The sequence below is a fragment of the Myxocyprinus asiaticus genome, chromosome 39 (genome assembly GCF_019703515.2).
Source record: "Myxocyprinus asiaticus isolate MX2 ecotype Aquarium Trade chromosome 39, UBuf_Myxa_2, whole genome shotgun sequence".
Lineage (NCBI taxonomy): Eukaryota > Metazoa > Chordata > Actinopteri > Cypriniformes > Catostomidae > Myxocyprinus > Myxocyprinus asiaticus.
In genome coordinates, this window is record NC_059382.1 from 36,138,154 (window position 1) to 36,165,478 (window position 27,325).

General features: G+C 39.2%; 1 protein-coding gene across 1 annotated transcript in view; it reads right to left on the minus strand.

Annotated features, from left to right (window-relative positions):
* Positions 1 to 13,641: 13,641 nt before the first annotated feature.
* Positions 13,642 to 27,325, minus strand: part of brwd1 (bromodomain and WD repeat domain containing 1) — a 69,363-nt gene continuing 55,679 nt past the window's right edge. Inside the window, exons 36-43 of the mRNA XM_051678949.1 lie at positions 24,951 to 25,103; positions 24,666 to 24,832; positions 24,407 to 24,549; positions 23,764 to 23,895; positions 18,999 to 19,328; positions 18,750 to 18,884; positions 18,098 to 18,232; positions 13,642 to 16,137 (exon numbers count right to left, since the gene is read on the minus strand). Of these exons, the coding sequence (XP_051534909.1) occupies positions 14,723 to 16,137; positions 18,098 to 18,232; positions 18,750 to 18,884; positions 18,999 to 19,328; positions 23,764 to 23,895; positions 24,407 to 24,549; positions 24,666 to 24,832; positions 24,951 to 25,103 (2,610 nt within the window). The 3' untranslated portion in view covers positions 13,642 to 14,722. The remainder of the gene's footprint in view (positions 16,138 to 18,097; positions 18,233 to 18,749; positions 18,885 to 18,998; positions 19,329 to 23,763; positions 23,896 to 24,406; positions 24,550 to 24,665; positions 24,833 to 24,950; positions 25,104 to 27,325) is intronic.

A 27,325-nucleotide genomic window follows, 5' to 3' on the forward strand; every position in this document is an offset into this window, starting at 1 on the left:
CTTAGAGCAAAACTCCACACTTTGGGGCAGCTAACACAGGAGCATTTGCTCCAAGCGCAAGAACGACAGCACCGACTGTATGACAGGGGAACTCGGCTGCGGAAATTTGCACCAGGAGACAAGGTACTTGTATTACTTCCCACATTGAGCTCCAAATTACTCGGCAAGTGGCAAGGACCCTTTGAGGTCACACAACAAGTAGGGGATCTCGATTATGAGGTAAAGTGAACCGATAGAGGGGGCACATGTCAAATATATCACCTCAACCTCCTGAAATTGTGGAGGGAGGCAGTCCCTGTAACATTGGCTATAGTAGTCCTGGAGAGGGCGGAGCTGGGGCCAGAGGTGAATACAAAACACAATCATTTCACCCCAGTCACTTGCGGAGACCACATCTCACCGTATCAACTTGCAGAAAGGAGTTTGCAGACGTGTTTTCCCCTCTACCGGGTCGTACGAACCTCATACAGCTCCGCATCGAGACTGAGCCGGGGGTGGTGGTACGTAGCCGTCCCTACCGATTGCCCAAGCACAAAAAGAAAATTGTCTGGGAAGAATTGGATGCAATGCTTGATATGGGGGTAATGGAGGAAGAAAAATCCACAGGTAACCTCAGAAAAAATACAGGCTGCTCTGGAAAAAGACGGTGGTTGTTTCAAGGAGCACAATATGACGATACTTGAACAAAAATGAGCTGCATGGTGGAGTTGCCAGAAAGAAGCCAATGCCACAAAAAAGCCCGTTTACAATATGCCCGACAACACCTTGACATGCCTCACAGCTTCTGGCACACTGTAATTTGGAGTGATGAGACTAAAATAGATCTTTATGGTCACAACCATAAGCGCTATGTTTGGAGAGGGGTCAACAAGTATTGTGCTCCTTGAAACAACCACACAGTCTTTTTCCAGAGCAGCCTGTATTTCTCCTGAGGTTACCTGTGGGTTTTTCTTAGTATCCCGAGCAATTCTTCTGGCAGTTGTGGCTGAAATCTTTCTTGGTCTACCTGACCTTGGCTTGGTATCAAGAGTTCCCCAAATTTTCCACTTCTTAATAAGTGATCAAACAGTACCGACTGGCATTTTCAAGGCTTTGGATATCTTTTTATATCCTTTTCCATTTTTATAAAGTTCCACTACCTTGTTACACAGGTCTTTTGACAGTTCTTTTCTGCTCCCCATGGCTCAGTATCTAGCCTACTCAGTGCATCCATGTGAGAGCTAACAAACTCGTTGACTATTTATACACAGACACTAATTGCAATTTAAAAAGCCACAGGTGTGGGAAATTAAACTTTAATTGCCATTTAAACCTGTGTGTGTCACCTTGTGTGTCTGTAACAAGGCCAAACATTCAAGGGGATGTAAACTTTTGATCAGGTCCATTTGGGTGATTTCTGTTATCATTATGATTTAAAAAGGAGCCAAACAACTATGTGATCATAAATGGCTTCATATGATCACTATCCTTAAATAAGTTTTTTTTGCATGATCAGTCATATTTTCAAAATCAGTGCCAAAATTTCACAATTTCTGCCAGGGTATGCAAACTGTACATTAGCCGCAAGCTCACGCTGAGGGAAACTAAGTACAGCACCGCAGAGAAGGAGTGTCTCACCATCAAGTGGGCGGTCCTCACTCTCCGGTACTACCTGTTGGGGTGGGCCTTCACCCTGTGCTTGGAACACGCCCCACTCCAATGGCTCCACCGCATGAAGGATACCAACGCGCAGATCCCTCGTTGGTATCTGGCTCTTCAGCCATTTAAGTTCAAGGTGGTCCACAGACCGAGAGCGCAGATGGCTGTCGCCAACTTTCTTTCCAGAAATGGGGGGAGTGGTAGACAGACCGGATGTCTCCCCAGCCTGAGTTGGGCGGTGGGGATATGTGGCAGCGGGGGCGTGGTCAAGCGTCCGTCCGGAAAGAAAGCAGTAAGGGCACTTGCGCCTGAGCTAGATTGTGTAACACCTGTCTCTAATACCAGTGAGCATGGGGAGAGCGGCATATAAGCAGCCACGCCACCAGCAGAGAGGGAGAGAGAGTCTGGCACAGGGAGGGCCACGGTGCTCCTGGGGCTGCTGCGTTTGATCTGTTGTGTTTGTGAAGCTGGTGTGTTTAAGTTACTATGTGCCTGTGAAGCTAATGAATTTGCGTCTGCGTGCCTGTGAAGCTGACAAGTTTGTGAAGTTGTAAAGCATTGAAGTGGCCGATTAGATGTCTTGCCTGAGCCTGGAAGAACCTGCTTCCCTGTGTTCTCCTTCCCTTCTGTTTGTGAGCTGTTACAGTAGTATAGAAGCCCTATACACGGTACTCAGACCTTACACAATTAAATGCTCGGTTACTTGGAAGAAATAAGCTCAGCTTAAGGCATAAGACACAGAGTGATCTCACAGGCCCCATTTACACCTGGCATTAAAATGTGTTTTTGGTGATCAGAACGTTTTAGTACAACAACCTTAAGCATCATTGGATAAAAAATATAATTTTAGAGAGAAAACGCAATCTTTGAAATCACACTTGCCAACGATTATGCGAGCATGATTATTTTCTGGTTTCAATGCAGGGTGAGAACCCAGGACTTTGACCCTTCTGATGCACTGTGCTAGCAGTCGTGCTACAGGAGAAGGTAAACATGCTTGAGCTGATGCCAAAATGCAATTTTGCCATTTGTCGGTAACTCCGCATAATGGGACTGATGTCAAGGTACTGGAACATTCAGAAGCAACATGCAGACTTCCAGTGCGATCATGTTGCTTTGCCAACTACACTATATGTGGCAATAGTGCATCACTGTACATAACATAAAGGGGAATTTTGCGAGGTGATTTTAGTGAGCTTAGTGTTGTTTCTAGTGAACTAAAGAGCTGTCAGCTTGGCACACACAGATAACACGATGAATACAAAACTCAACAATGGTGACAATCAACACGCATAATTTTAGATAAAAAATAAACTATGAACACTACAAAACTAACAATTAAGAGTGACAATAAAATAATCTTTTTGATAATTATTACGGAGCCCCTTAAGTGACCTTTGCAGAGGGGAAAAAAATCTAGAGATTTATGCCAAGAAAATTGTCAATTGCAAGCACGAGAAATACTAGATTACTTTACAGTGTTTACTTTCACACTTATATATTTCATGTAGTACGATGTGCTATAACCACAAAACATACTGAATGCAGGTTGGCCTGAAAAATGATCCCTATAGTTTATTGAAAGACAATTGAGCATGCAAATGATACTACAAAGAGAGTGCCTTAATTTTCAGAGTTTGGACATGAATTTCATTACCAACTGCTGGTGGAATATCCAAACTGCAAATGTAAGAACTGAATTAAGACTTTGCACTGAAAACAGAGGTGGTTTTGAAATGTCAAAGTGTAATTACCTATTTCTCAAGGAAAATAGCAAATTGCGCTTTGCACAACTTAATTTATCGAACATATTCCAAGGAGGCAAGAGACAAGACATCATTTTAAAAACAAATCGTAAAAGCAATGAATGACAGGATCATGATCATATTCAAAATGTCAGTGTTAGATGCCATTGCATGGAAGTCTATTAATGTAAGCAAAAGAACAGTTTCCCTCATATCATACAAGCCTTTTTCTTATACCTTTATCTGCCTCACCATATTAAATAACACTGCTAACCGATCCTGTTACTGATTTCTGCTTTGCATTATAATCTTGTTTCAAATGCTGATAAGGCATACCACATTTTAAAATCTAGTTGATTATTATTTTACATAAAGCTAACCAAGACATGAAAAGTAGCTAGTTATAAATGCATTATGTCTGTATTCTCTAAAGACATAATATTTAGCTGTTTCTGGAATTTGCTCTCAACAGCATGCTTTTTGTGACACCCAAGAAAATATCTTCATTTGGGTCCTTTCTACAGCATGTTGGGAAGTAAAATAATTCTTTCCATTTTGCTTTTTACATTAATTGTTTTGACTGCATTCGTCAGGCTTAACCTTCAACCCTGTTACCAAAGTTATTGCAAAGAAATTAATATGAGAGTAATAATAATAAAAATGCTTTAGCAAATACTTCTTACATCTGTGGCAAATATGTGTTAATCAAAAATTACAACATTTGGTCCTGAGCTAGCCTCTACTGACTAGCAAATTTTCAACCCTATCACCCGTACAAGCAGTCTTTTTTTTATTGTATGCATTTTAACTTTATAAATCTATTTTGATGTATACATAATATTTATTGCTAGAAAATAAAATCATACAAATCAGGGCTTTAAATTATATTTAGAAATGTCCCAGATTGTGGTAACAGTGTTGCAGAAATGCAAATCACCACAAATCACAATGGAACAGTATACAACCTATTTAGCTTGATCTCCTTTCAATGACTAGTTCATGGAGAAAAAAAAAGTCTCAGGTTCTTTTTTTTTTTTTTTTTTTTTTTACTCTATCCGTGGATAGTGCCATTTGCAGACATGGTGTTTTTCTAGCAAAACTGCTGATTGAAAAGGAGTTACAAGACAAAATATAGCTGCAAGCAGTGATGACGGGCATAGTACCATGGGTACATTTGCACCCGGTGGCTTTTGTAAAACAATTTAAGGTGGACACATGCATTTTACATTATTCTAAACAATTTTGAAGCAATTTGGGTACATATAAGAGGACTATTTTAAAGTCTGTAGTAAAGCTACACTTCCTGCTGCCAGGTGGTGGCACTATGACTGTGACCCAAAATAGTCACATCCATATGATTAGCCCCCAAGACTTAACATACATCTCAATTTTAATCTAAATCACACATTGCACACGGAAGATATGACACACTTCCTGTTTCCCATTTTTCACCATTTAATGCCTCGCCATAGCAATACCATTCGATATATCAAAAATCTGTTCACAATTTAGAATCTTCAATTTCTTGGCATAATATTGTCTAAATGTGGTAAAAGTCTCATGAATCCCCTTCGAGGAGTATTTAAAAGTTCAGAGACTGCAAATTAAAAAAAATCAAAAATGGCTGACTTCCTGTTGGGCGGAGCTAATAACCATCAATATGAAAGTTGTCTGGCTTGATGAGAACTATATATGTTCCAATTTTGGTGACTGTGGTTGAAAATGGGGGTGCTACAGAGGCTGTATTACACGCCCCTACCCCCTACACGCCCATGCGTGAACTTTTTCCCAGCCCTAATGGCCGATGACTCCAATGTATGTGCAAAATTTCATGAAATTTTAAGTAGGCCAAGTGCCTCAAAAACACTAAAATATAAAAAGGAATAATAACAATTAATTCATGGCAACACAATTTAAGATATCAAATATCCCTTGACAATTTTACATTGGTAGTGTCTTGACATAATTCTAAAGAATTTTGAAGCAATTCAAGTAAACATAAGAGGGCTATTTCAGTCAGTAAAGTGCCATACTTCCTGCTGCCAGTTGGTGTCGCTATGACCGTGACCCATAATAGCTGCATCCATGTGATCAGCCCCCATTACCAAACATACAACTGAATTTCATAAGGCACTTCCTGTTTCCCATTTTTCACCATAAATGTATTGCTTTGCCATGGAGACACTGTTCAAAATATCAAAAATCCATTCGCGGGGGGCCTGGGTAGCTCAACGAGTAAAGATGCTGACAACTACCCCTGAAGTTTGCGAGTTCGAACCCCATGCTGAGTGACTCCAGCCAGGTCTCCTAAGCAACCAAATTGGCCCGTTTGCTAGGGAGGGTACAGTCACATGGGGTAACCTCCTCGTGGTCCCTATAATGTGGTTTGCTCTCAGTGGGGCACGTGGCGAGTTGTGCGTGGATGCTGTGGTGGATGGCTTGAAGCCTCCACACGCGCTGTCTCTGTGGTAACGCTCAACAAGCCATGTGATAAGATGCGCAGGTCAACTGAGATTCGTCCTCCGCCACCCGGATTGAGGCGAGTCACTATGCCACCATGAGGACTTAGAGTGCTTTGGGAATTGGGCATTCCAAATTGGGGAGAAAAAGGGGAGGAAAAAAAAAAATCAGTTCGCAATTTAGCATCCACAATGTCTTGGCATGATGTTCCACAAATTTGGTGCCAGTCACATGAATCCCCTAGGAGTATTTAAAATTTCAGAGCCTGCGATTTTCAGAAAATCCAAAATGGCTGACTTCCTGTTGGGTGGAGCTAAATGACTGTATGAAAGTTGTTCGGCTTGATGAGAACTATATATGTACCAATTTTGGTGACTGGAGGTGAAAATGGGGGTGTTACAGAACCCACCCTACATGCCCACGTGTGAACTTTTGCCCAGTCCTAATGGCTGACAACTCTGATGTGTGAGCAAAATTTGAAGAGTTTTCATGCATGTTAAGTACCCCAAAAGTACCAAAAACCTTGCAAATAATAATAATAATAATAAATACAGCTGCAAGCAGCGTTGACGGGCCCAAGCACTATGGTGCCATCACCACCTGGTGGCTCTAGGAAAACAAAGCATGGTGGGTGCATGCATTGGAGAGGGTAAATATAAGTGGACTATTTCAAAGTCACACAGTGTCACATTTCCTGTTGTCTGTTGATGGCGCTACGACAGTGACGCACAATAGCCACATCAATGTGATCAGCCCGCAAGGCCAAACATACAGCTCAAGTTTGATCTAATTGGTCAATGCACACAGAAGATATGAGATTCTTCCTATTTCCCTTTATTCGCCATTAGTTTATTGCCTCGCCATAGCTACACCGTTCGAGTTATCAAAAATCTGTTCACAATTTAACGTCTACAATGTCTTGGCATCATGTTGACCAAATATGTTGAGAATCGCATTAATCCCCTAGGAGTATTTAAAAGTTCAGGCCTGCAATAAAAAAAAAGAAAATGCACATTCAATCCAAAATGGCCGAGTTCCAGTTGGACAGAGCTAATGACTGTAATTTTGAAAGTTGTCCAGCTTGTTGAGAACAATATATGTAACAATCTGGGTGACCATAGAAGAAACTGACCATACCACTTTTGTCAAAAGGTGGCGCTACAGAGCTCCCCAGCCTAATGGCCGACAACTCTGATGTGTGTGCAAAATATCATGAAAATTCAAGCATGACAAGTTCCTCAAAAACGTGAATATACATAAAAAGGAATAATGACATGTAATGCGTTGCCATGGCAACACTATTTAAGCCATCAAGAATCCCTTCAGAATTTTAAATCTGCACTGTCTTGACATTCTAAAAAAATGTAAGCAATTCAGGTAAATATAAGAGTGATATTTCAGTCTGTTAAAAGTGCCACACTTCCTTCAGCCAGTGGTGCTATGACCGTGACCCACAATAGCCACATTAATGTGATCAGCGCGCAAGGCCAAACATACAGCTCAATTTGGATGTAAATCACACAATGCACGCAGAAGATATGTGACACTTCCTGTTTCCCATTTTTTGACGTTAATTTATCGCGTCACCGTGGCAACTCCGTTCGATATATCAAAAATCTGTTTGCAATTTAGCATCGTCAATGTCTTGGCATGATGTCGCCCACATTTGGTACCTGTAACATGAATTCCCTAGGAGGAGTTTCTGATTAACTCTATTTATTGACTCACAAAATTGTCAAAGAAAAGGAAAACATATATTCACAGAATCAACATTTAACCCCCACTATTACCCCTCCCCAATTTTTTATGTGTTTATCCCCTATATTAATGAACGCTCCATCGCCTAAAATACAGAGTCTGGGGCAAAATGAAATTTGAGTGCTCAATATGTCAAACACAATAATCTGAACCCTCAACCAAAATTCTTGGATCTTAACACCACCAAAAAACATGGGTTATGTACCCATCTTCTGATTGGCGTCACCAGCAGGTGGGTGAGTCTTTCAGACCAAGCCTATACAATCTAGAGAGTGTCCAATAGAATCAATGTCAAATCTTAAATTGCATAAGACTCTAGATGCAGACTTGATGTTTTTTATAATACTAGCCCACACTCCCTCCTCCAATACCAAGTATAAATCTTTCTCCCATAATCTCTTGAGAGAAGTTGAAGCTTCATCCCCCATACACTGAAGTAGCAGGGAGTAATACACTGATGCCTCATGACCTTTTCCAAAAGCAGTAATCACCACTCCCAGAGTATCTGCCGCTTTAGGGGGGTGTATGCTACTCCCAATAATAGTACAGAGCAGGTGGCACAGCTGTAAATACCTAAAGAACTGAGATCTGGGAATCCCAAAATGTTGAACCATATTTTCAAATGATCTCAACACTCCACTCTCATATAGGTCACCAAGCGTATTAACCTCCCTCTCAATCCACTCTGTCCAGCAGAAAGGGGACTTTATTAATACATAATTTTGGGTTCAGCCATATGCACGAGGATACATTTAAATAAATGTCTGTATTAAACACTCTGCAATGCAAATGCAAGATAATGGGGTGTAACTTGACTTCTCCGATTAGTTTGATAGAAAGGCTTTACAATGGTGAAATAGGGGAAAGAACTTCCTGTTCAATACAAAACCAGGAAGGGGCTCTCTCAGGTGGAAGTGACCAATGCGCCAAATATCTGAGACCGAATGCATAAAACACAATCACGGGTAGGCCTAGCCCACCTTTGTCAATCGGCCTATGCAATTTACTGAAATGTAATCTGGGACGTTTACCATTCCAAATTAAGGACTTTGCTATCAAATTGCTTTAAATAAGAGAGGGGGACATCTATAGGGAGAGATTGTAGCAGGTAGTTGAATTTGGAATACAATTCATTTTAATAACATTAACCTTCCAAATCATAGATAAATGTAATGAAGCCCACCTGCCTACATTGCTCAAAAACCTTTTTATTAAAGGGTCAAAATTAACTAACTAAATCACAAATTTGCTGGGAATAAAATACCCAAATACTTAATGCCCTGTTTGGGCCACTGAAAGGCGCCCGGCTGAAAAGCCATTACCAGGCAGTATACCAGGCAGTATGCTGTCAGAGCCAAAGCTTCTGATTTAGACCAATTAACTCTGTATCCTGAGAATTTAGAAAAGGAATTAATAATTCTGTTAGGCAAGGCATTACCTGCCAGGTGCCCCTATCCAGAGTAAAATAATCTGAAATTAATCAATTTGTTTGTACCGCCGCTACCGTGTGTCTATAAAGTAACTTAATCCATCCAATAAAAGTATTCCCGAAACCGTACATTTCCAAAATCTTAAAAAGATAATCCCATTCTACCATATAAAATGCCTTTTCAGCATCAAGTGAGATGGCAGTGACCGAAGTTTGATCATTCACCACTGACCACATGATATTGATGAAACGCCGAATGTTGTCAGAAGAGCTACGGCCCTGAATAAACCCCACCTGATCTATAAGAGATGTCATACCTTAATCATTTAGCCAACATTTTTGACAATATTTTAACGTCTAGCTGGATCAGGGAAATTGGACGGTAACTCTTACACTCGCTTGGATCTTTGCCTTTTAAGAATCAGACTGATCCGGGCTTGTGTCATGGTTGGCGGAAGCTTTCCATTCTTTAATGATTCCATATAAACTTCTAGCAAAAGTGAAGCCAGTTCTGTAGCATAAGATCTAAAAAAATTCAGCGGCAAAGCCGTCTGGCCCCGGAGCCTTGCCTGTAGGCAAGGCCTTAATTACCTTGCCAAGCTCCTCCAAGTTTATCTCAGAATCAAGAGAATTATTTTGCTCAGGCATCAGTTTAGGAAGTTCTAATGGTTCCACAAAGTTTTTAATATCTTCATCAGTAGATGAAGACGTGGAACTATAGAGATCAAAATAGAATTCTTTAAAAGCAATATTAATATCAATGGCCGAGGTAAATATTTGACCACCAGCAGATTTCACTGAGAGAATGGTAGAAAAAGACTCTCTGTTTTATACATCTAGCCAGAGTTTTCCTGCTTTGTCCCCCGACTCAAAGTATGCCCTGAATAGCCAAAACTCCACCTTCTGTGACAAAATAGTATTGTAACTGTATTTCAATTGGGTCAATTCTCTGAGACCATTGGACAACATTCGGCGCTTCAGCTCTGCCTCAGCACTTTTAATATTCCCTTCCAATTTCACAAGTTCTTGTGCTTTGGATTTTTTGATGAATGAGGCAAATTGTAGGATCCGGCTCCTAAGAACTGCCTTAATTGCCTCCCAAGCCACGCCCACAGAGGCTGCTGAGGACCAGTTGGTCTCCATATAGACACTGATTTCTGTCTTTAGCATTTGTTGGAATTCAGGATTTTGCAAAAGGGATACATTAAAATGCCAACTAGATAATTTATTTTCTCCGTATGTGGCAACACCTCTAAACACACCAGGGCATGATCTGAGACTAAAATGTTTCCAATTGAGCAATCAACAACAGATGAAATGAGGGACTTCCTGTGAAGCATCAATGTTGCTCTAGGGGGCTTGCATACTTTTGCTTCACTATGATCAAGGATTGAGTCCATCAAAAGATTAAAGTCTCCTCCCAATATTATATCATGAGGAGTGCCAGCAGCTTGCAACATCCCTTCAAGATCTATAAAGAAGTCCCGATCATCCACATTAGGTGCATAAATATTAGCCAAAATAAGACACTACCCCTGAATTTCAGCTAAAACAATAATGACTCTTCCTAATTTATCTTTACTCTGTTTGAGACATTTGAATTGTAGATGTTTACTTATCAGTGTAATGACTCCCCTGCTCTTACTTGACCCAGCACTATAAAAAAAAATGCCCACCCCATATCTTTCCGCTTCCTGCAGAGAAAGGTGTGTTTCTTGATCATATTTCTTACACTTAAGAAGAGAAATAAACTTCCTTCTTTTTATGGGGTGCTCCAACCCATTCACATTCCATGTGAAGAGACAATCCACTCATATTAACATCTGACATTTTGACATAAGAAAAAATAGTGTCAAAAACAAGATTATAAAGACCTCATTCCAACACTGGCGCAACTATTAAAACTCAAACATACCCGGAACAAAACAAACAGAAAAAATAAAAATATGCACATTAACCCCACGCATGACAGCACCAACTGGCGTCCATCCCTCCAAACTCAAACAGTCCATGTACACCTACGAGGACCCCCAGTCCAGTGTTTCTATTCAAATTTTGTGAGACCGAATTATACAGCAAAAGATAATTTATAAAACAAACTCCAGCCAATAGGCGGAACAAACTCAAAGAGCATGTAGATTCATCCACAAACTGTCCCGAAGGTGTGCCACTCTGCAAAATAAACTCCAACCGCTAGGTAGAACCAGCACTAAAATAAACTATCAGTTTCCTCAGTCAAGTGAATGATCAGTGAGCCGGTCCACTCGGCTGCAAAGTGAGTATCACAAAATGACTTACTCCACTGACTTTATGAAGGACAGGAGCTGATTCGGAAGGAGCCCATCCAGGAATTTCACCATATCCCGACCCTCTTTGGCCTCAGGAATTCCGACAATATGGACGTTATTCCACCAGCTACGGTTCTCCATGTCCTCCAACTTCTTCCAGACATGCTCCAAATCCACCTAGGTTATTAGCGCATTAGAAGATCATTCCCTCTCCGATGACTCCAGGTAATCGATCCATTTCTCGACATCCCCCACTCTTGTAACCATCTCAGACAATTCACCTCCATGGCAGTGATCGATCGACGTATCACAGCAAGATCCTCCAAGTCAGCAATGACCTTCGTCAGCATTGCCGTCATGCCCAGCATTTCCCGCATCTCTCTGATCAAATCAACTCTCTGGCTCACGGCCCTATCAGGGGTATCAGCTTGAGCACGTAAGTGTCTTTTAATGTCTCCAGAGCCCGAGGATTTTGAATTCTTTGACATATTGTCCTCCTAGAACAGTTATGAAATAGTGTACCGAATCTCACCAGTTTATATCATTAAAAGTGTTAAAACTAGCAAAGTGCGCAGAGCTCGCCGTTCACACGTCCAATCCTCGCATGGCGTCAAGTGACCCTGCCTAGGAGGAGTTTCAAATTCCAAAGCATGCATTTTTCAAACAATCTAAAATGGCCGACTTCCTGTTAGGTGGCGCTTATGACTGTCAGCATGAACATTGTCTGGCTTGATGAGATCTATATATGTACAAAGTTTGGTGACTGTAGCTCAAATGGGATGTGCTACAGAGCCCCCCTAACATGCCCATCTTCTAGGTTGCGCTACAGAGCCCCCATATATGAACTTTTGCCAAGCCCTTTTGCCAAGTCGACAACTCTGACGCATGTGCAAAATTTGTTTTTCAAGAGTTTTTGAGCATGTTAAGTGCCCCAAAAGCCCCCGAAACCTTGGGGGAAAAAAAATAATAATAAAAATAATAATCCTCAGAAGAACAAAAGGTTCTCTGCACTGTCAGTGCTTAGGCCCTCATAAATAAAGCTGCATGCAGCGATGACGGGCCCAAGCACCATGGGTCCATTTCCACCCGGTGGCTTTCAGAAAACAATTCAAGGAGGACACATGCATTTCACATTTTTCTAAAAAATTAAGCAATTGGGGTAAATATAAGAGGATTATTTTAAAGTCTGTTGTAAGAGCCACACTTCCTGCTGCCAGCTGGTGGTGCTATGACCATGACCCAAAATAGTCACATCCATGTGATTAGCCCAAGACTAAATATACATCTCAATTTTGATCTAAATCACACATAGCACACAGAAGACATGAGACACTTCCTGTTTCCCATTTTTCGCCATTAATGCTTCGCCATGGCAAAACCGTTTGATATATCAAAAATCTGTTCACAATTTAGCATCTTCAATGTCTGGGCATAATGTTGTCTAAATGTGGTGCCAGTCTCATGAATCCCCTAGGAGGAGTATTTAAAAGTTCAGAGACTGCGATTTTCAGAAAATCCAAAATGGCCAACTTCCTGTTGGGTGAGCTAGTGACTAAAAGTGAAAGTTGTTTGGCTTGATGAGAACAATATATGTACCAAGTTTGGTGACTCTAGTTGAAAATGGGGGTGCTACAGAGACCCCGTTACATGCCCATTTTAAAGGGGGCACTACAGAGTCCCCCCCTACATGCCCATGTGTGAACGTCTGCCCAGTCCTAATGGCCGATGACTCGTTATGTGTGTGCAAAATTTCATGAAATGTTAAGCATGCCAAGTTCCTCAAAAACACCCAAATATAGGATGAAAGGAATAATAACAATTAAAAACTGTTGCCATGGCAATGCATTAAGATATCAAATATTCCTTTGCAATTGTACATCAGCAGTGTCTTCATATTATTCTAAAGAATTTTGAAGCAATTCATGTAAACACAAAAGGGCTATTTCAAAGTCTGTTAAAAGTGCCATTCTTCCTGCTGCCAATTAGTGACGTTATGAACATGACTCATAATAGCCACATCAATGTGATCAGCCCACATTTCCAAACATACTGCTGAATTTTCATCAAAATCACAGTGCACACAGAAGATAAGGCACTTCCTGTTTCCCATTTGTTTGCCATACATTTATTGCTTTGCCATGGCGACACCGTTCAAAATATAAAAAAATCTGTTTGCAATTTAGCATCTAAAATGTCTTGGCATGATGTTGCACAAATTTGGTTCCGGTCACATGAATCCCCTAGGAGGAGTATTTAAAAGTTCAGAGCCTGCGATTTACAGAAAAGCACTTTCAGTGCTTGGGCCCTAATAAACCCATTCCAATTTGCAACAGTACTTTATTCATAGGAAGTCATCCCTCTCTCACTTCACTAAGCCAACTCTTTCACTGGCCAACAGGCTTAACATCTTCAGTGAAAACCTGTATTAAATAATGAGCTGTTATGAAAATGACATTAACCAAAAATGCCATTTAACAACTGTATTACATAGACTGCAATAAACAATTCAAAAACTGGGTACAAAAGTTAATTGCTGTTCATAAGTTAAGGAATTAATACAGAAAGTATGCAACACAGATCACTAAAACATCTTCCCAATATGAGAAATCAAGTACTAATTTGATTTACTGTAATTAGCAAATAGGCATCAATTCATAGTACATGGCATGACAATGCATTTAAATTGAGTACAAAAAGAAAGTAATACTTGACAAAGAGAAATTTAAATATGCAATGCTTTGCTACAAAATGATTCTCAGAAACCTCTGGAAAGATGTCAAACGTAAGATGAAAAACGTAATTACAACCTAATGAATGGGAACCTAAGAAAAGGATGACAAAAATTAAACTTTGTACATTTTGGCTCAAGAATCCCTTTAACATCGACAATACAGAATTTAAGTGTAAAAGTCAAAAATAACTTGCTCAAGTGTGTTTGGACTTAAATGCTCACAAGAAACCTACAATTCAACAACTGAAAAAAAGCAAGTCTGAGAATATGGTAAACGAAGTTGACCCCTGAGTTTCTAATGTAGAACTAGTGTATAAAATATCTCATTACAGTGTGCCTTTTAGTGCAAGCCAGCAAAATATGCTTGATTTAACAGGAGGTATATTAAGATGGCACCCAAGCAGAAAACAATTCTCTATGTAGTCTTTCCTGTTGGCCGAATCAAAGAGTGGGGCTGGTTTGGACAGCCAAACCATTACGTCAAGTACATCTATTTATAAATCATTTCTCTGTTTGTTTTTATTTTTCATAGAAAATATAAATATCCCTGAATGAAACCGATTCACAGTATATTGAGGACTCCAGTGCTACTACCATTTATTATTTTGGGACAATCAAGTGTCTTCAAGGTCTCCAGTTAATGTCTCTTGCATGGCTTGACCTTCCAATTCCTTCATTCACTGTCTTGGTAATTAACTGTCCGTTTGCCTCGGTTTCTGGTTCGGATGCGAGTGGCCCGTGGTGGTTTCCCAAACAATGTGTCGCTATCATCGTCAGAAACAGCTCTCCGACGTTTTCTCGAGCGATCTCTTAGACTTCTCTTTAAACTGCTCCGTGAATCTGAGCTGCGATCCAATCCAGACTCTTCTGATGCCTCCTCTTCACTCTTAGGGCTGCTTCCATCATCGTTGCTGTTGTAGCTTTGCTTCTGTTTAGGGTCACAACGCACTTCTTGTTGGTAGGTCGCCTTGGGAGGCTTCTCCTCTGACCATCTCTCCCATCTGCTGCGTGACGGACCATTCTCTGATGTTTCTGTCTCAGAGTCTGTTAAATCATTCTTTAAACGCTCTAAGGATTTTGAACTCTTTCGTTGAGGTTCCATGCACTCATTTTGAGCAGTGGTCCTTTTCTTGTCTTCTTCAGAATCTGAGGAACCAATCCGTTTTCGTTTGGAAGAGTCCCTTGATGGTTCTCTTTCACGAGCCCGCTTCTTGCCCATTCCATTCTTTGATTGGATTTCCATTTCTGAATTTAAGTCTTCATCTGAGTCCTCCATGATGTAGTTTTTCTTGGGAAGAGCTCTGAGACAGACTCTTTTGGATGCAGCTGTAAGGCAACGCCTCCTTGGATATGTTTTCTTGTGTTGTTCCGTGTCATCGCTCTGTTGCAGGTCATCAGAGGAAGTTCCGTCCTTTTTCCTCTGACTTCTGTCTACATTCTCTATGCTCTCTGAACTTGAAGCATCTGACCTTGCATCCTGCATCTTTTTCTGAGAGTTTGATGCCCACTTTCTGTTTCTGCATGACCTTCTTTCCTCTGCATTATCTCCTTGATTCTCTTCATCATCATCATCTCTCAATTTCATTCTCTTCCTGTGTGCAACAGATTTCACTGGAACGTCGGCAAGTTCCTCAGATTCCTGGGTTGTTGGCGTCAATGCATCTGTGGCTAAGGTTTTCTTGTGGATGACTTGCAGTTTTGAGGCAGAAGCTTGTTCTTGGCTTTCTGGTGGCAATTTACTCCTCTTCAGTTCTTTGACATACATCCTCCTTCCATTTTGATGAGGGTGCTTTTTTGCATTTGGCACCTCAACATCCTCATCAGAACTTCTATCGGAATCCTGCTTGCTTGGCTGATGTTTCTGATTTTGCTCCCTGGAGCAATTTTCTTCCTCTGCATCACTGTGATTCAGTTTTTTTATTTTACTGAAAGCGGCTTTTGCCGTCATCCTGGTGGGTTTTCGCCTGACAATGAGGTCTTCCTCTGACTCTTCATCCAAACTTTCATTTCGACTCTGCCCATCATCTGAGTTGTACTCTCTTTTCTCACGTTGGCATTTGTTACTGTGTCCATTAATGAAAGTAATTTCTAAAAATGGGAAATAAGGAAAATGTCAGAAAGTACAGTCTACAACTTTAAGGGAAAGACATTTAAGACATTACAATATGATTTTCTGTAAAGCTGCTTTGAAACAATGTGTATTTTGAAAAACCCTATACAAATAAATACGTCCTGACAACTTTACCTGTCACCACAATGTACAAATTAGCCTTTCTTTATTTTCAGTGGCATGTAAAATGCATGACATTAAGTCAACGTGAAACAGCATTCACAGACAAGTTACTTTATTGCGACATATTTCTGAGCGTAACAATATTCAATGAAAAAAAAAATGGTGGAAATGACTAGATCATGAAAAATGGGCATTCCAAAACAGAATGGAGTCAGACCTGAACCTATGATTACAGTCTATTGTAGATTAACTGAAAATTTGTCCCAGATATCAGGGCCCTTATTCACAAAAAATGTTAAGGCTAAAGTAGGTCTTGAAATTAAGGAGCAAGACATTTTTCAATCGAAAAAGCATTTTAACACTAAAAGTAGCCCTGAAGACTCCTAAATCCCTAAGAGTGAATCACAGATGATCCGAAGCATGTCTGCTGTTGTTTGTTTCAATTTCATGACAAAATTCCAACTAAATTTAATTAATAGAACTTAAATATATTTATGTTTAAACTGTTAAATTTAGACAACTCAAATCAATTTGATGGAATTGTTTTGTTGTTGTTTATTAAATGTAGGAAATGATGATATTATGCCATTATTGGTATTCATGGTCATTGCTGGGCAGTTGATGCAGTAGATGGAACACATGTTCATATCATTACACCAACACATGATGAAGACGTGTTTGACAACCAAAAAACACTTTCAAACATGACTCTAGCATCCTAACGAAGTGGTACTTGACTATTTTCTTTTTAAATTTGTGTATAAATACACATTATTTTTAAACCTTCATATTAGAATAATATAATATAGAATATATATACAGTATTATTATATAGGCTTTTCTTGAACTTTTACTATGTCTTGATAAAAGTTAAGCCCAGCATCTGACAAAATATAGGAAAATAATACCTGCCATTTGTGGTTAAAACAGTTCTGGTGTTTAAACTCTTAATTTTTAAGTGTCTTCGTACATTTGTAGATATGCAAATTCCATTTGTGTTGCTTTTAAATTCTGACTTTAGCACAAGCCAATAGCATCTGAGTGCTGGCTATGAAGGTGCATATCATTGGTTTGACCCACTGAACGAATACACCCCATCACTAAACCAGTTGGTCTCGTTCATTCGTGAACGAACTGAATATCCAGGTAAACCTGAATGAATCAGTTATCATGAACAAGGATCAGCTGACTGGCTGAAAGAGAGGAGGAACTGCATGTCATTCATTCAGTTCGTCAATCTCATTTAACAAGGGGCTGGATGAATTATGAATAAAAGTGAGTGATGACCACACATTCCAATGACATAGAAACGTTACTGAAACTATTCATTCTTTTTTAGACTAGTATTGTAGTCTTTTTTTGTACAGCTTGATGAAGTCACGCTCAGCAGTTCACAGTATGATAAATAAGATTTGTTGTCATTTGTGGGGAAATGCTTCTGATGCTTAAACACTGCATTGCTGAAGTTTCATAGTAGATTTGTATATACGCACATTTAAAAAAAAAAGATAATTAGACTTGTTATGGTCATGAAAGACTGCTTTTGGTTCAATGCAATTACTTAAAAGATGGTTACTTGGTGCCATCTACAGGCGCAAAGGTGTAACTTGCAGAAATAGTAAATGAACGAATCAATGAACAAATCTTTTTGGTGAATGGAATCAAAAGACTCGAGTCACTAAAATGAATCAAAATCACCACCACTAAATGAGGTGGATCACAATATTACATTTTGAGGAAAGATGATAAAGTAAATTTTGAGTCAAAATTTAAAGCTCAATAGTTCAACATTCAAAACACTACTAACAAACATACCCTTTATCTCTGCTCTTCTACATGATTTACGGCCAGCTCTTTTAGTCTTGTCTTTGCCATGAGAAGAGAATTCACTGGCAGCACTGACATCACTTTTCTCTTCTTCACTGGCTGAAACATCACTTTCATTTGTTCCTGTGAGCAAAGGAATATCATGTTTAAAGAAGGAATATCTAAACATGTGTTTAACTCTCATTCAACAAGATATCTTGGAAACAGAGTCCAAGCTATCCTAAGTAATGCTCATACCCTTTGGTAAAATGCTTATGATGCTTAAATACTGCATTGCTGAAGTTTCTTAGTAGAATTGTATATACGCACATTTTAATAAAAGGATAATTACACTTGTTCTGGTCATGAATGACTGCTTTTGTTTCAATGCAATTACTTAAAAGACGGTCACTTGGCACCATCTACAGGCGCAAAGGGGTAACTTGCAGAAATAGTAAATGAACGAATCAGTGAACAAATCTTTTTGGTGAATGGAATCAGAAGACTCGGGTCACCAAAATGAATCAAAATCACCATCACTAGATGCTACAGAGGTGGATCACAATATTACATTTTGAGGAAAGATGATAGAAGTAATTTAATTTTAGGTCAAATTTAAAGCTCAACAGTTCAACATTGAAAATACTACTCCCAAACTTACCCTTTTTCTCTGCTCTTCTACATGATTTACGGCCAGCTATTTTAATCTGGTCTTTGCCATGAGATGAGAATTCACTGGCAGCGCTGACATCACTTTTCTCCTCATCGCTGGCTGAAGCATCACTTTCATTTGATTCTGTGAGCAAAAGAATACCATGTTAAAAGAAAGACGATCTAAACTTGTGTTTTACTCTCACTCAACAAGATATTTTGAAAACAGAGTCCTAAATATCCTAAGTAATGCTCATACCCTCCTGTGAAGTGTTCTGTTGCTCAGATTCAGAACTGCTCTGAAGGACAGCAGTACGTTTGCTAGTGCGGGTCACGTGTTGTACCATGCTTCTACGGCCCACCTCATCCGAGATGTCCTCATTCTCCAGGGTTTCCATGAGTTTTATCTTATTGACTGCTGCCATGGCAGTCTTGCGGGCCCTTGGCCGACGACTGACAGAAGACGATGACTCTATCTCGGAGGCCTCTGAGCCTTGCGATGGATCCTGCTCCGAGTCGCTACTTGGTCGTGCTCTCTGACGCTCTTGGACTGACGATCTGCTGTGCCCATTAACCTTAGAATGGCTCTCTAACACACAAATAAGACAGTCACTCCATGCATAACTTCAGCCTTTTTTCAAAGAGTGGTTACTTAATATTTCAAAATAATGTTCAGTCCCAAAAACTAAGACATATTGGTCCACAAGGTGGTGGCCATCCTTGTGTACTCTGAGCATTTTACTGCTAGCAGATATGTAATGCGCCTGCCTTATAGGAAACTACATGTAACCACTTTGTCCAACCACCAATTATAAGCTACCAAACAAAAAAGGTCTGTTATCATTATGAAAGGTCATCCTATAGATAATTCCCCCCAATAATTAGTATCAAATCATTATAATACAGTATTGTAGCAGTACAGTGGTGGTAATATAATGGTACTTTGATATAAACCATGTTACTAAATAGGCTTGGGTGCAAAGAATTGTTTCTTGTTCAGAACAGGTTCCATTTAAAAAAAAAAATACCAGAACCGTATGATCTTCATGACTTTCGGTTTCATTAAAGGTTCCCCTAAGTGCAATTTTCCGCTGAAGCTGATGGAACAAAAATACTCTGACAGTGTTTCTAGCCGCAATGGGAGAAAGGTGTCGAGTTGTTCTTGGCAGGCTACTCAGCCTTAAGCCGGCGCCACTCTGCATTTTTTTTCCAGATTTCTCCAGTGAATTTCAGGTGTGAGCTTCAATAACAATCAATGGCCAGGTGGAGGGAGATAAAGTGGGCATTAGCATCTGTCAACATGAGGTCATTAATCACTTGACCGTCGGGACTCACTGCTGAGTTAATGGTTTCAAAAACTGAAAACACACATCAGGCTTGCTTGATAAAATTGTTCTGTCACTGAGCCGGGCTCGTGTTCTCGTCAAGTGAACAACGAGTTTCTTTAGCGAAGAGCTGACAAGACAAGCTGATCTAAATGTTTTCAGCACACTCAGCTGCATATCAACACAAACACTGATTGTAATACACCACCAAGCGCTTTCCCCACCTTTTTTTCCCCCAACATTAAATTGACATCAGAAAGTGGAGCCACAAGAGTCTGTTTTTATTGAACGTAATTTCTTTACTCACTGAAAGCTGCATATGGACATACGAGTTCTACGGCAAGCCTCGAGGGGATAAATACACCATCACACACTTTCACAAGGTAAAGTTACCCCATAAATCACTTCCTAAGGGCGTTTTCAAACCAGGCTCGTTTGCAGCATTTGTTTCGGAACCTGGTGTGTTTTCTCCCTTGGTTTGGTTTGTATAGGCATATATGAACACGACAATCACACTTAGATCTGCACCAAAACAATCGGTCCGAGACCAAATGGACGGGGAAGAAATCTGTGGGTCAGGGTAAAAATATGTAGAAATTCTACAGTTTTAGTCCGTTTTAAAATATAACCTTGTGAAAGCAAACGGAACCATGAAGAAAATGCAACATTGCAACTATTTTAGCCTGTTTCAGTAAAAAAAAATCAAGCAAGCTACAAGTCTAAAAATGCCCTAAATCACTGAATTACAATTGTTTATGCTCACGTGGTACTCCTGTTGTTATTTCAGTATTAGCCGGCTCTTTCAAATCTGCAGCACAAAAAATACGGTGCTTCCGGTATAGTCTGATTCTCAAACAAATGACTCTTATTAGCTGGTTAATTTTAGTGAATCAAAAACACTTGTACTGTATATCAGTCAGAAGGGTTACTGAAACAATCTCATAATGATGCGCAGGCTACAGTATGAATGTCCATCTGGAAATTAAAAAGAACTGTGGAAGTCTCACAAGCCTGAAGTACAACATTAGGCTACATAATAGGGCTGGGTGATGGGACGATGTAATCGGATATCGACAATGGCTTACAAAGATCCCAATGCCAACTGTGAACAGACAATAATCGACAATATCGGGAAATGGCAAATCATGGATCTGGGAAGTCGCAAAATACAGTATATTAAACAGTGGACAGGGTGTGAAGCTAGCACCTGCCACCCACAAAATGCGATGAGGCTGAATCCAGTCCGCAAGCTCCTCGTCCAGATGTATTTCATGCGCGGGTAATTTTGCTCATCTACCCGCAACAGGCGGGTCACCTGTAAGACGTCTCGGAGTGACACATGACAAGAAATGCTGTTAGTCACAAAGACATGCGCTTGAAGAAACACACTTTATTATATTTTTAAGAACAGACAAAAGAAAAGCCGTCAATGCTTGTGTCTGATTCACTGTTTGTTCTGAGGCGTGCAGCGCAAGCCTGTTTTGTGGAACAAGCGCATGTAAAGTGTTTTCACTTTTTTTTCTCTGTTTCATACATCTGAAAACTGTTTGCAAGAATAATGACGTTTATGAGAATGCTGCAGAACATCTCAGGAGGCACTGTGAGTTTAGTTCAATTTATTTCCACGCGGTTGGCATGCATTTTGAATGCAACTATGCAGGTTCAGTAATATATATCTTTATAGTATAGAACTAAAGTGAATAAATCAAAGTAATACAAGACACGTTCACCTTGAACCTAAAATTGAGTTATTTTATTTTCTTTAGGCAGCATTAACTATTACCAAAATGCAATACAAACACAAATTTGATAAAAACGCACATTTGTCAGCATTATTTTGGGAACACAAGGGAATTTATCAGGCTTATTTTGATTATTATGGTCTTTACATTTAGAATTGTCTTTAGTTCTTAATCTGTAGGCTATTAGTAATTTTCCACTTGTTGTCGTTGACGGATATTTGATTGATGGCAAATGGAGCCGTTGGAGACAATAAATGTTTGGATTTGGGGAGGTGGTTAAATAAGATTTTTTTATCACTGTTATTTTATTGCTTTTTTTGTTTAGTTTAAAGTGCAATTTGAATTTAGAAATGTCTTTAATGTTTTTCGTGTTTCAATAAATGAATTTTTAAAGCAAAATCAATAAAGCAAAAAAATTTACGGACCCTTGGCAGGGGAGTTTGACGATGTAATCGGATGTCGCAATATTTAAGGCGATTATCGATAAAATACTTTTTACATATCGCCCAGCCCTACTACATAACACAGTCTAAACTGTCTCTGGAACTGTTACTGTTTATTTAACGTTGTACTTCAGACATTTGAGAATTTAATTACTTAATGTTCCGGGTTCAATACAAGTTATGCTCAATTGACAGCATTTGTGGCATAATGTTGATTACCACAAAAATTAATTTCGACTTGTCCCTCACTTTCTTTAAAAAAAAGCAAAAATCGAGGTTACAGTGAGGCACTTACAATGAAAGTGAATGGGGCCAATTGTTGGAGGGTTTAAAGGCAGAAATGTGAAGCTTATAATTTTATAAAAGCACTTGCATTAATTCTTCTGTAAAAACTTGTGTATTATTTGAGCTCTAAAGTTGTTTAAATTGTAATTTTTAGTCATTTTAGGGTTTGTTGACATTACAACAAAGTTGTCAAACTGGCTAAAACTTAACACAGGAAAGGTTAGAAAGTGATTTTATCACACTAAAATCATGTTAACACGCATATCCTTTATGTCTTGTGGCTATACTTTTGACACAGTGAGTATTTTAACGTTCAAAAATTGGCCCCATTCAATTCCATTGTAAGATTTTTGCTTTTTTTAAAGAAAAGGAAGGATGAGTCAAAATTGTGTAGTAATCAACATTATGCCACAAATGCTGTCGATTGATCTTAACTTGTACTGAACTTGGAACATTCCTTTAATTGCAGTTCCTGACTGGTTATTCATATGACAGTGTGTAGTAAAAGATACACAAATGTTTATTGCAATAAGTGATATTGTATTTAACCAAAATGCAATATGTATATATTAATAATAACATCTTGTCTGTTTAGATTTTATTATATATATATATATATATATATATATATATATATATATATATATTAGAATCAATTATTTATTGGATTTATACCTATAAAAAGTCTGCAAACTTACCTTTTACAAGAATTGTAATACATTTATTTCTAATTTGTTATATCTGCTCTGTAGAAATCTGAAATGATCTCATAATTCGGCAACAGGCTGCTAAGGGCAGTAAATGCAATAAGAATTGTATTTCTTATTTACAACTAAATCTTCCTCAAAAGTACTAAAAATAATTGTTACTGGAATCGTTACTAGAACCGGAATCATTAGAGGAATCAGAACCATAATCGTTAAATTCCTAATGACTAAAAAATTACCATCTTTATAAACTGTACGATAGTACACTATATGGCCAAAAATAAGAGTACACCCGAACACCACCATGGTTCTATGTCTCAAAACAGGGTAGAACTATGGTTCTACAGTATATTTGTGAAACAATCCAGGAACGTGATCTGCAGGAACTCAAAACAGTCAGCTCATAATCTTATGTTGTAGTTCAAAACATAAGAATGGAGAACATCTTTGCTACTCCATCCCCCCGTAACTATAAAGGCACACAGAAGGATTTGGTAGTCTGAAGGCAGCAGAGTGTCTTACTGTGTCTGTGTTTTGCTCCTTTATTCTGTGCAGCTCTTCTTGTAGCTCTAGTCTCTCGCATGAAACCACGAGACGAGGGCAGCTTGTCCTCTTCAGACTCACTCAAAGACTGTTTGCTGTCACGATCCGACCCTGTATCACAATGAAAGAAGCACAATTTGTCTTTGAAAAACATTTGGTGCTAGAGTTCTATTTCTTTTTCCTTTTTCTCCCCAATTTGGCATGCCCAATTCCCAATGCGCTCCAAGTCCTCGTGGTGGTGTAGTGACTCGCCTCTATATGGGTGACGGAGGACGAATCTCAGTTGCCTCCGCATCTGATACCGTCAATCCGCGTATCTCATCACATAGCTTGTTGAGCGCGTTACCGTGGAGACGTAGCGCGTGTGGAGGCTCACGCTATTCTCCGCGGCATCCACACACAACTCACTACGCACCTCACCGAGAACCACATTATAGTGACCACGAGGGAGTTAATCCAACGTGACTCTACCCACCCTAGCAACCGGGCGAATTGGTTGCTTAGGAAGCCTGACTGGAGTCACTCAGCATGTCCTGGATTCGAACTTGTGACTCCAGGTGAGAGTTCTATTTCTTAAAGGATTATGTGAAACTTTGTGATAGTGCAAGTGGCTCTGTCTTACCAGATGAAGATGAGCTGCTCCGTCTGAAGCCATTCTTGGATTCATTGCCTCTGCGGCGCTCTGGTGCAGACACTTTGGCTGAGGTAGATTTAGTAATAGACTGTTCTGTATTTTCCTGATTTTTAACAGTAGCCCTCTTTTGACTAGGGCCAGAAAGAAACAAAATAACAGGTTAATCGTATTCCGTATGCGAACTTATCAAAAAAAAAAGAAAAAAAAAAAAAAAAGAACAGAGGCAGTGAGATCAGATCAGGCGTACTGCTTGGATTGTTGGCTGGAGGAAGCCGACTCCTGATGCTGCAACTTCCTGAATCGCTGACTGCGCCGCAGCTTTGAGCTACTTTTGACAGCAGTCTTGTAGTCAGAAATGATTTTTCGTATACTCTCCTCAAAAAACGCTGAGAGTCGCAAAGTCATACTATAAATCTGTGAAGTCAAATGATACAAGCGTTTCAGCGATGATATGCATCTACAAGGACTGAGCAAGACTACGTTTTTATTTTTTAATTGTAAAGCTAAACTACGAGAGACATTGCCGCATTACCTTTGACCGTTTGTTTGGTGTGTAGGCTTTAGCATTGGCAAAAATAAGCCTGGTGTCCTTGCAAAGGTCTGTGGGATTTTCGTAGTGGTTGTCTTCAAGCTTCTGCTGAACAGTTCCAAGGTCCATGGGTGTATCGATAATATCCAAATAGTCCTGGAGGACACCAAGACACAATTTGAAGAACATTACCTACATACTGTAGCAAAACTATTTAGCCTCATGGCAAACGGAAATCACACTTCAAGCTTGCAGTCCTGTTGTACATACTTAATGTATGGTCCTGAGAGACTGTGGCAGTAACAAACCTCAGTCCTCAAAAGGGTGATAAATGTTACTCTCAAATATATGTACCATTAAATGTCTGGTATGTTGTCTGGTATGTCCACAGCTGAGATGTGTGCACTATTGCATTTACAAAACTGTTTCTTTACCATGACAGTAGTTGACATGAAAGAGAAAACTGACTGTAGAGGACAGTTTATGCAAATGCCCAATGTAGTGCCCCTTAAGGAAACACTGAGACTTCGGACATGAATTGCGTTCAGACACATTTCGGAACACAACAACCTGTAAAATTGAGCTTGCTTAGCTTGGAGCAACTGCAGCCATGTAATTTCAGAGTAAGTTAGAGCCTTAAATTAATAGTTCACCCAAAAATTAAAACTCTGTCATAATTTGCATAACTCACGTTGTTCCAAGCCCATCTGACTTATTTTCTGATGTTTGTTTTTTAAAGCCATGCTAGTTTCTATGGCTATTTTCATGGTGAAATCCAGGTTAAAATATAAAAACAAGTAAAACAACTAACCAGTATAAGATGTTTAAGATCCATTTTTCAGGCATGCAAACTCATGAGAGATGAAAAAGGTGATAAAGTCATAGCAGGTGTTTCAGATGTTTATCTTCAGTTGATTTGTTTGTTGTATTTAAAGCTTTTTATTAGGTTTAAGCTTAAAGTACCCCTTTCAAGAAGTTTTAATAAGGAAAATATAGTAAATTGTACCAAACAATTTGGACAAATTAGCTTCACAAAAGGTATCTTTAGCTGAAAGGTGAGTGGTTTGAATCCCTGACCATTGTTCAAACATGGGTTACAGAGATATGTTAATGTGCTTCTTTCCCTATTAGAAGCCTCTGGATTTAATTGCCAGGGACTAAAAATGGTTCAAGAAAGTTTTTGCAGAACGCAACCGGAAATGGGAACAAAGTGATTTTCAATTGTTCCGGAATGAAAACGTTATTTTTAAATGCTGGTAACCAGTTATAACTGGTTATTTTCGTTCCGATAATTTTTTCATGAAACCAAAGGTCAAAGGGTTTATCAAAGTAAATCTTTGAAACTACACCTCTTCATGTTGCCCGAAAAAATGAAACGTGCTTTAATCCTGAAGGAAACTGCTGCATCACACATTTCTTTGCCTAATTGTCCATTGTGGATGTCACATTCTGTGAATGAAGACCTTTTTAACAACTATGTATAATTACTACATATACTGTACGTGCACAGCTAATCCAGATACAAGGAAAACATCAGCGGTAAAAAGTTAATTTCTCAATTGTTTCCAATTCTTCAGAGAATTATTGTTAAATATGATGCACAAATACAGATTTGATGCTGCTGGGTTTTGACTGAGAAGCAGATCTGTACTAAAAATTATACTTAACTGTTAATTACCTGTATGCTTATGATTTCTATGCTGATAAATCCGCCACTTAGGGAAAAAAAAAAAATAAATTTGGTGAGGCAAGTGGCTCATTTTGGGCTTGTTATTCCAGACTAGAGGCCTGTACCATGAAGCCGGCTTCAGTGGCTAGCCAGGTAAGTTTTAGTTTAGTTTGCCTCAACCCCAGGTTTTAGGTACAATGAAAGTTGGTCAGCTTTTAGCAGTGTTCATCGCCATAGCAACGTACGCTACATGGCTAACCTGCTCCATAGCAGGTTTCATTCTGGATTACAGATCTCTAACAGATGCTGAACCAATCAGCTGTGAGTAAAATGACATCTCTGATGCAATCAAGTCACTCCCCCATGTCTCTTAAAGCACACTTTACAAATAAAATCTTAGAAATCCACAAATCCATCGACTCTTCATGATAAATTATTTATATGAGAATCTAAATGTAGGTTTTCATAGAGTGTTGTATTTTATTAAAAATTGTATTGCTTTCATTTACCCTCTTTAGCCATAGTAAAAAAATAACTTTGAAAATATAAACATAATATTAATAACATTAATATATATAGGCTATCTATAAAACAATATGATACCTGCAAAAAACAACAGTTTTTAAAATATTCAAAGCTCAAGATTGCTATGGAAAGGGGTGAATGTCACCCAAACCTCTTCTTTCTTTAATGGACTCGAGATAAACAT